Below are 9,979 nucleotides of genomic sequence, written 5' to 3' on the forward strand. Positions count from 1 at the left end.
AAAACACAGCAAAAAAAGCCACTAAAGGATAAAATAAAAATAAATAATAATAATAATAATTATAATTATAATAATTAAGAATTTATAAAGAAATAAAGAGGAAGTAAATTAAAGAAAGTCTTGTATCTTAATAAATTGGGATTGGGATTGGGATTGAGTAGCCCCAGATCCTGGGGATAGTGTCCCTGCCCTGGGAGGGAAGCCTGAGATCATAGGGACCCCTATCCGCAGAGCTGACCTGAGCACGGTGCGGGGCCCAAGGGAAATCAGCCCATGTGAGGACCTGCCCCTGATCTGATCCCATGGGCCCTGGACCTGAAGCAGCGGCGGGGAAGGGGTAGCTAGCAGCTGGACACACAGCTGCCACTCCGCCAAGCTCCGCGCCACCGCTGCTCTGCCCAGCTCCGCGGGGCCCCCCAAAGTGCAGGGCCCTGGGCGGTCACCCCGATTCACCCCCCTAGGAATGGCCCTACCTATCTGGCCTCCTACTTTGCTTCACCCCAGCCCCCCAGCCCTCCCTTCCAGACCAATCTGTGCCCCTGCAAGGTGCCCAACCAGATCACACCCCAAGGGGCGGGAGGGGGGGTTGTCTTGGTGCCAGTACCGGTGCCCTGGGCAATAGGATTCATGGGGTGGAAAGTTTGTCCACACAGAACAGGAGGGGTGGGGGAGGGGACATTGAATCTGGGAATGCTGAAGGATTGCAACTTGGATGGCTTATCTCTGGGGTGTGGCTACCCATTTGCGGAACATGAGCTGGGTAACATGGGTCAGAGATAAACTTGCCCTGGAGTGGTGTAACTTCAAGAAGCCTAAAGGGCAATTAAAACTAGTTTATATAGCTTAATGTGTGGACAATCCAGGGGTTAAGAACTCCCTGAGCTGCCTAAAATTAATGTGTAACAAGGCCCTTAGATGTCCAATAGGTGGAATAAAATTGGATCTCATGTGACTTAAATTCTGCCCCATTGTGTGCATCTATATTGAGGCAGTCTTCAGTTACGTTATTACACACGATTTATTCACAGGACCTTTTTCTTCTTCGGTACATTGGATGCAGGGTACTTATGGCATAGCCCGCTGTGCATTATTTCTATACAACCTCTTCATTCACCGTATGGTCCTAGGCCTTCTGTAGTTATGTCTATACTGCAGGATGCATTGTAGCTCGGGGCACCTGAGCTAGAGGCAGTCAAGTAGCTCGCACAGTATAAGCAATGTGGACTATTTCTTAGCAGAGTTGTTCCTCTGCCCTGACTAAACTGTTTCCCAGCACCTCAATACCATCTAGCAATTACAGCCATGTTGCATCACACATCATGCAAACTTTGCACAATATTGCTCACTACTTCACATGCCTTAACAATTTTTTTGGTACTCCTCTTCATACTAGTACCTAGTGCTCATGGCACCCTGAATTCATTTATCTTTGCACATCTCTCTGGAATAAGGCACATCTCAAAGATGAGGCAATATGGCACCGAAAACAAGACCGCAGTTGTCAAATGCCCACAGATTTGGGACAACCACTCTAAGAAACATACAGCTACATCTTTCAAGGCATTGAAGGGCTAAAGACATTGATAGGGACCCAGTGGGATGTTCTAAAGACCATAGGTGTCCGAAAGGATTGAGGCACATAGATGTTGTGAAAATCTATTCAGACAGACATCTGCATCTTCAGACAGTTCACTACTTTTAGATCCTTTGAACCTGATTTTTCAGCAAGCCTAGCATTTTATATGCTCAAAGTTCAGAGCTGTGCCCATAGACATGCTCAGCCATTCTCTGGTTCAGTGTACGCTGGACAGCATCCTACTCAGACCAGGTGTTTGAGGAGCAGCAAGGACCTATGAAAGGTGGAAGGAGGGAACAAGGGGGACAGGGCACTGGGAGGCAAGTCCAGACTGCAGACGTAGGGGCTCCTGGGGGATGTGAGGGATTAAAGGGGTGGGAGGTGGAGGGTACTGGATGGCAGCTCCTCATACATGTTTAGTAGAGAGGAACAGGAATGCTCTCTGAGGATCCCCAGGGAAAACCATTTGATCATCCTTGCCAACTCCTGTGCAGGGTTCTGAGCCCTGCAAGAGAGGTCCTGAAATGAAAATGTTTCTGAAGCTGGGCATGTGGATAGAGCTGTGTGAGAGAAATCTGGCTCTGGACTCAGCAGCAAAGCTTCCCTAACGCCCAGTGGCCTTGGGATCCTTTTCTCCTTGCAATCTGGGTGCAGGGCTAGGGGAAAGGGAAAGCTGGGGAAGCACTACTAGGAGCTCCAGGCAGGGACAAGCCCCAGGAAGGAGGGAGTGATGGCTATTTAAAATAAAAGCTCATTACTTTTAGCTGTGGGACTACAAGTGGAAGGATATTTCTTTAAAAATATATTTACTGTAATTTTTTGGATAATTAATATTTTTTCTTCAGAAAAAAAGCAGTAGTGCTGGCCTATATTAGCAGGTGCATCACTGGGAAGTCAAAGTGATTCTTCTACTTTATTTGGCACTGGGGAGGCTTCACCTGAAGTACTGACTCCAGTTTTGGGTGCCACACTTCCAATAAAACAAATTAGAACAAGTCCAATGGACAGCAACAAAATGATTAGAGGAAATAATCTAGGAAACAAGACTTCCGTGAAAAGTGGAAGAACTGGGATTATTTAGTGTGAAGAAGAAAAGACTTTGGGGAGGATTTAGGAACAGTTTTTGAATACAAAAAAGTGCAGAAAAGAAACATAGGAACATTGGACTGGAGTCCAGTCCAGTGCAGCCACAGGTTATCATCAATCCAAGGGATTCCCAAAATTGCTTCTTTGAACCCTCACCTATAACTACAAGAATTAATGTTTGAAGCACTATTAACACCCCATAGCCTGGCACAGATGAAAAACCTGGGAAGCAAGGGCATTTCCAATGCTCTGCCACTGCAATAACAGGGAAGCAGTTAAGTAATATGATGTGAATCAATTGTTTTCTGTGTTCTCAGAAGACAGGACAAGAAGTCATGGCTTAAAGTGCAGCAAGGGAGATTTAGGATAGATATGAGGGAGGACTTTTTCACCCTGAGGGTGATTGAGCATTGGAACAGATTACCTAAAAAGGTTGTGGAATCTCTAATCAATGGAAATTTTGAAATGCAGGTTAGACAAACATTTGTTTGGAGTGGTTCAGACACAGATAATACTGCTTTGAGGAGGATAGGTTACATCCTATGACCCTTCCAGTACTGTTTTTGTTTTGGTTCTGTTTAATTTATTTACAATGCTTTAAACATATTTTTGAAATGCTTTCAACATGTGAAAACTGAGCATTTTTTAAAGGATTTAAGGTTTCTAAATATAAACACTGCACTAAAATATTCAAAAATATATCTCTGATTAGCATTTTTCCAGCATTTAGTAGTGTGATTGATGTTGTAAATCTTTCATACAAAGATCTGTTCAACTCAGATAAATCTTTATTAAAAATAATCCTAACATTTTAATACATTGAAAGGGGGTAGTGTGTTCCCTTGGTGGTTCATCTCCCAGCAGCATTTTCTAGCCCTGGGACAGGAAAGGTATACATGCATCAGGTGAGAAAGTAGGAGGGGAGATGCAATTAAGTAATGGAAAATGCCATCTGTTACCTGGAGGTGATGTGACAGGAAAGATATGTGAAGAGTTGCTTCAATTTGTGTGGTTTCACTTTGACTAGCCAGGAAGAAGCATATCTATTTATGTGCATTAAGGTTGACTTTTCACCTTGCAGTTCTCTCATGCACACACTGGCAAGCAGAGGTGGGGTTATGGTCAAGAAACTAAAAAACATGGCTGTCTTGACACTGGCATTTCTCTTAAAAAACACGTGTGTACATACACAATCTCCAAAATGCACATGGGTTTCAGAAAAAAACCCTTAAAAAGCATCTCATTCTTGGTGTGTGTGTGTCTGGCTGAAGAAACAGCTCCCAATAACATCTGACTTGCATCAGTAACTCTGTCCTTCGCCCTAATGAGCTGTAGTTATTTTAAAAAGAAATCACACTAGGCTTGTGAGTGGTTTGAACTATCAGCTCAAAACAAGAGCTTCTCTTTCAGAACAAAACGTCCCCTTCACATCTCGTTCCACCCCACTGAGAGCAGAATGCAAGTGGAAAATTACCAGGAAACAGCCAATAGCAGGATTTAAATATGCACTATATGGCTGTAGCTTAAATTCAAGGCCACAGCATATCATCTTGAACCTGAATACAGACAGACATTGAAGAAGATGGTCCATGAATTCTGACTTGCTGCTGAGTCCCCATTCTAGTAGCCATGTGCAGATGAATTTCTCATTCATGGTGCCCAGGCTTGGTCCATGTGGTTGACCCAGATTTACTCTAAAAAACTTTGAAGTGGCAGTGAATCGTGGACACATAGGGATGAAGCCCTAGTGCAGGGTATCAGGTGGGCGGGGGTAGGGATGTAACTTGGCCCACTGATGTGCCCACTAAAAAGTGGTAAGAACTGTAAAAAATGGATGGCATAGTATCTTTAGGAGAGGGAACTGCATTTCAAGAACATTTTTCAAACAAGTTCAAATTTGCCCCACATTTCTACTATGGACCTGTGATTCACATTAAAGGTTAAGGCAACCTAAGTATATATATGGGGGCATATTCTATTCCAGGTATACATAATAGACATAGGTGCCTAAGTGCAATTCTACCCTGCTTAAATCCCTGGGACTCTGTTAATGCAAAAGGTGGATGAGTGTTCCTCCTCATTGTGTTTCTGTCAGATGAAAATGTGTTACAAAAGTAGATGCATTCATGGGTTTTCAAGACTCAAGCACTGTAAAATAGAATCACACTTAGGTGCCTAACTCTACTTTGCTGTTGAATAGATGGAATAGAATCTGGCCTTTGATTTTAAGGCACTTAGCAAAAACCCCAAGTGTTAAACAACAAAATATCCTACACTGGCACTGCTACCTTACTAAGATATTTTGCATTCACTCAGGTATCACAGATGTGTCATACATTATCTAAAGCAAGTGAAAAACCTCTGAGCTATACGTACTTGCAGATGTCTTCTTTAATGGATCTTTAATGGAAACAGTAGTGTATCCTCCCCAAACCTTTCACAGTCCCAGGAATATAGGACTGAATAGGGCCTCTGGCCATCAAAGGCCAGCCTCTTGCATTTTCAGGTGACTGCTTGTTCAGAGGTGTCCCTGAGAAACCCTTCTTGCCTACCAAGCCACAAAGCACCCAGTGAAGGTTTTGCAGGTGTGGACAGAGAGCAGATGGGACAAGGGTGTTAACAGAGCCTTGGCTACTGCAGTGGCAAGAATTTGCTAGGTAAAGTATACTGTGTGGGTTCCTAGGAAGCAAACTGCCCATGCTACAGATGTAGGCAAACAAACAAATGAAAAACAGGTTCACAGTCTCCTTCCTAACCCCAGATCTGGGGATTAGTCTGCCCCTAAGTGCAAGAGCAAGACCTGCTGCCCAGGAACCCAAATCAATGTCCCACCTTGACCCAGAGCAGGTATCTAATGTTTCAGAGGAAGGTGAAAAGAACCCAGAAGTCCATCAATGCATTAATGAAAAGGTAGAATGCCTGGACCCTGCAGGCAACCAGTGAAGCCTTGAAGCATGGGTTACCAGACACCTTTTAGAGTTGAGTTTGTTGGACCATTTTCTGTGTTAAAAATAATTCTTGCATATGAAAAAGGGACAGTCATTTCATATTAAATGACAACAGATACACATCTAGTTTCATACAACCATACTTTCATGACAGTAGCCTGTATAAAAGACTTCCCTTATTAGTACATTATATCTTGGAAATTGAAATATATCAAGTATATATTGGCTTCACTTTCTTTGAAAATCAGCTCCATCAAGCAATAGATTCTTGTCAGTTTCTAGTGTTTGCTTAATATGGCTTTCTGTGCATATATTACTACAATATAAACGATACATTTATTTTATACTTTCCACTGTTTCATGTAAGCAATATACTTGATGGATCATGGATTTCAAACCCTCAGAAATATCTTCCATAATATCTCCAAAGCACCCATAACCAACATACTTAGAAAGCAAATTGAAAGAGTTGTTTTGCAAGCTAGAGACAATGACAGAATTTTTAACAGAGATAAACTAAATATTATTGCAATATGCAATGCATCATTCCATATAAACTAATTTCCCTGAATGAGAAACTGAAGCTACTTTTCATTCTTTCTATTTCTTTAAATAAATTATTAAAAAGCATACCTCCTCCATGACTCTGGCAGAGATAAGGAAACCGCCATACATTTCCTAAACCCACACAAAAGCCTATGCAGGTTAACATATACTGAGCCTTGTTATCCCATTTCGGTCTTGAATCTGCTTCTTCTTTCTCAAGGATTTCTAGCTGTTCATGGGAAGGTATTCTATTTTCCAGGCCTGGATTAGGCAACTTTATCTTTACCATTATGTATGTCTTTTATCTTAAAATAATGCTCTGGACAAGAATGAACAGAGCAAGCAGCCAGTTATAGATCTGAATCAAAAGGGATCATCAAATGTTGGCTTCAGCTATATATAGTGAACCTTTGGCACTAAACCTGAAAGTGCAGACTTGTGGTAAAAAGAAGCGTCAGCAAATCATTTAATTAACCAAGTCAGCACTGATATTTATTAATGTCTTATCTGCCAAGGCTCCATGGAGCACTTTGTTCATTTTGTACAAGACATCAATACCAGTTGCTGCAATTCAGGAGGTAATTTGCTCTATAAATCTTAATCACCTACATGGTTGTGAAACACTTCTTGCCACTCCTCCTGTGTAAATTCAAGTACAATACATATTTTTCCCTATCAGGTGGAGAGTGAAAAGATTCCCATAGATTCAAAGCTAATAAGTATGTGTCCAACTTTTAATTTTTCCAGGTGAATGAATGTTATGTAAATCTGCTGCACATAATTTCCCCAAAAGCATATTTTTAACTCTTATTTTTACTTCCAAGTTCCCGTGAGTAGGATTTTGAACCAAGATATTTCTCTCTTTCTCTACTAGATGACATAAACTATTGAACAATCTACAGGAGGAGTGTGACAGGGACTTTAAGATCTGTATTGTTCTAAAAATGCTGTACATCTAATCACCACAAGATAAAGCCTCAAGAAAGGAAGTGCCTATTTATAAAAAGGTTTGAAGTCATAAAAATGCCTTATCTTTATTTATAATTTTATGGTATGTTGATAGCAAGTGGTTCTTTTTTATATTGACCAAAGGCACAAAAATCACAGTTTTCTCTCATTCTCAGCATGAGTTTAAACTGTGGTATCCAAGGCTACATCTGTACTGCAGACTTGTAAGTTATCATGCCCAGCAGTAGATCCCTCAAAGACTTTGCACTGCTCTGGGTAAGCAGCCCCCTGAACTGGATGCAATAGAGCCATGTCCACATAGTGCTCTGGGCAGCCTCGTTTGCCCAGGGGCAGGCTAAACCCAACAGTAGTGCTTCCTGGAGGGGACTACACTGTTTCCAATTCAGGAAGCAACCCACATGGAGCAGTGCAGTTTATATTAACAGTGTGACAGTAAGTTTAGCAAACAGACAGGGACATAGTCATTAATGTATGTAACTTGTCAAACATTGAGTTAGATAGCATGGCAGCACTCACAGTACACATGAACACTGCATAAATCAAATGTTTGATTTCATCCTAAAGTCCCCAGGTTCGGTATGGGAAATAAAGGACAGAGGACTGGAAAGACTTTCCAGGACAAATAGTCTCATCACCAGTTATCTCAGAAAAACACCCCATACAAACCCTTCTACTGGCCTGGTCAACTCCACCTTCAAATGAATTATGTTGCTTTGCCACCAGTACTTCTGCTGGAAGGCTAGGCAAGAGCCATGGGAATCTGCCATGCTTCATTTGTGCAGGGCTTTGGACTAGATAACCCAGGATATCCCTTCCAGCCATACTCTTCTGCTGTTAGAAGCTTTCTAACATCTCTCCTGAATTTAGTCATGGCCTGTTCTAACCCATTTATTCTTTACTTTACATAGCTTCCTTCCCAGCCTGGCTTTTATGCCACCAAAGTATCTATTTATCATCAGGTCTCCTCTTCGCTTTCATTTTGATAGGCTAAATCAGAGACGGGCAAAGTCCAGCCCATGGGCCAGATCTGGTCAGCAGTGGACTCTATTTCCCAGCTGCCCATGTGCATGGCTGGGGCCGGTCTCCATGGAGACCCCAGCTGCAGCTGCTCAGGAAAGCTCAAGGCTGGGTTTGCCATGGAGTAACCAGAGGCAGAGTAGGGCAGGGGGCTGCTCTGGAGCTGCTGGGAACTTACGATGTTGCCAGCTTGCTTCAGAATCAGGGCAAAGCCATGATCTGGGTAGAAAACAACAGAATGCAGTTCAACAAGGAGGAATGCAAAGTGCTGCACCTAGGGAGGAAAAATGTCCAGCACACCTACAGCCTAGGGAATGACGTGCTGGGTGGCACGGAAGTAGAAAGGGATCTTGGAGTCCTAGTGGACTCCAAGATGAACATGAGTCGGCAGTGTGACGAAGCCATCAAAAAAGCCAATGGCACTTTATCGTGCATCAGCAGATGCATGACGAATAGGTCCAAGGAGGTGATACTTCCCCTCTATCGAGCACTGGTCAGACCGCAGTTGGAGTACTGCGTGCAATTCTGGGCGCCGCACTTCAAGAGGGATGCGGATAACCTGGAGAGGGTCCAGAGAAGGGCCACTCGTATGGTTAAGGGCCTACAGACCAAGCCTTACAAGGAGAGACTAGAGAAACTGGATCTATTCAGCCTCCGCAAGAGAAGGTTGAGAGGCGACCTTGTGGCTGCCTATAAGTTCATCACGGGGGCACAGAAGGGAATTGGTGAGTATTTATTCACCAAGGCGCCCCCGGGGGTTACAAGAAATAATGGCCACAAGCTAGCAGAGAGCAGATTTAGATTGGACATTAGGAAGAACTTCTTCACAGTTCGAGTGGCCAAGGTCTGGAACGGGCTCCCAAGGGAGGTGGTGCTCTCCCCTACCCTGGGAGTCTTCAAGAGGAGGTTAGATGAGTATCTAGCGGGGGTCATCTAGACCCAGCACTTTCCTGCCTATGCCATGCTCCAGGCAGGGGCACACAAGCGGGGGATCATGGCTGTGCCCCGGCTCCAGACTAGGCTGTTACCACTGCAAGGAGCTGGGGCACAGCTGTGATCCCCTGCTTGTGCACCCCTGCCCAGAGTGTGCAGGCTACAGATCACGGCTCTGGCCTGGCTCTGGAACAAGCTGCCCCCATTGCAAGATCCCAGCAACTCCAGAGCAGCCCCCTGCCCTGCTCTGCCACGTGCGCTGCCAGTGCGGCTGCGGCTGGTCTCCATGGCAACTCCAGCCTTGAGCTTTCCTGCGCAACTGTGACTGGGGTCTCCATGGAGACCAGCCCTAGCCATGCAGGCAGGGGCTACTGGGAAATGGAGTCCGGCTACTGGCCGGATCGGCCATTTTGCTCACCTGTGGGCTAAAAGAAACAATGGGTGGTTATGTTATACTAGTCCTCATGTATGCATCAGAATGCTGGACAATATCACCAAGTATGGAACAGAGAATTGAAGCAACTGAGATGTGGTCCTTAAGGCGCATCTTGAAGGTGTGGTGAGCATGTTTGTTATTACCCTGAAATAAAATAGTTTTCTGATAGCATACTGTTAGGTTAACAATAATTTAGATTATTAAGAAGTATTAGCTTTGCAGCTGAATACAAGGCATGACCTGTGGCCTAGCAATGCCGCTGACCACAAGGCAGAATGTGCTTTGCTTATGTTAAGTAATCATTTTAACTGTGTTAACCATTTTCTGAGTAAAATGCAGCAAGTGAATCTGTCTGTGTGCTGTAAAATCAGCTACAGCAAGAAACAAGATAAGACAAAGAAGCCATTGTTCTAAGTACAGTGATCGTGTCCTTAAGAAGTATCTACTACTGTGCAAGTTTTTGCTAAC

General features: G+C 43.7%; 1 protein-coding gene across 1 annotated transcript in view; it reads right to left on the minus strand.

Moving 5' to 3' along the window:
* Window positions 1–6,538, minus strand: part of SLC6A19 (solute carrier family 6 member 19) — a 37,402-nt gene extending 30,864 nt beyond the window's left edge. The window contains exon 1 of the mRNA XM_006015696.2: window positions 6,244–6,538. Within this exon, the coding sequence (XP_006015758.1) occupies window positions 6,244–6,445 (202 nt within the window). The 5' untranslated portion in view covers window positions 6,446–6,538. The remainder of the gene's footprint in view (window positions 1–6,243) is intronic.
* Between the last annotated feature and the right edge of the window lie 3,441 nt (window positions 6,539–9,979).

The sequence above is a fragment of the Alligator sinensis genome, unplaced genomic scaffold, assembly GCF_000455745.1.
Source record: "Alligator sinensis unplaced genomic scaffold, ASM45574v1 scaffold126_1, whole genome shotgun sequence".
NCBI lineage: Eukaryota > Metazoa > Chordata > Crocodylia > Alligatoridae > Alligator > Alligator sinensis.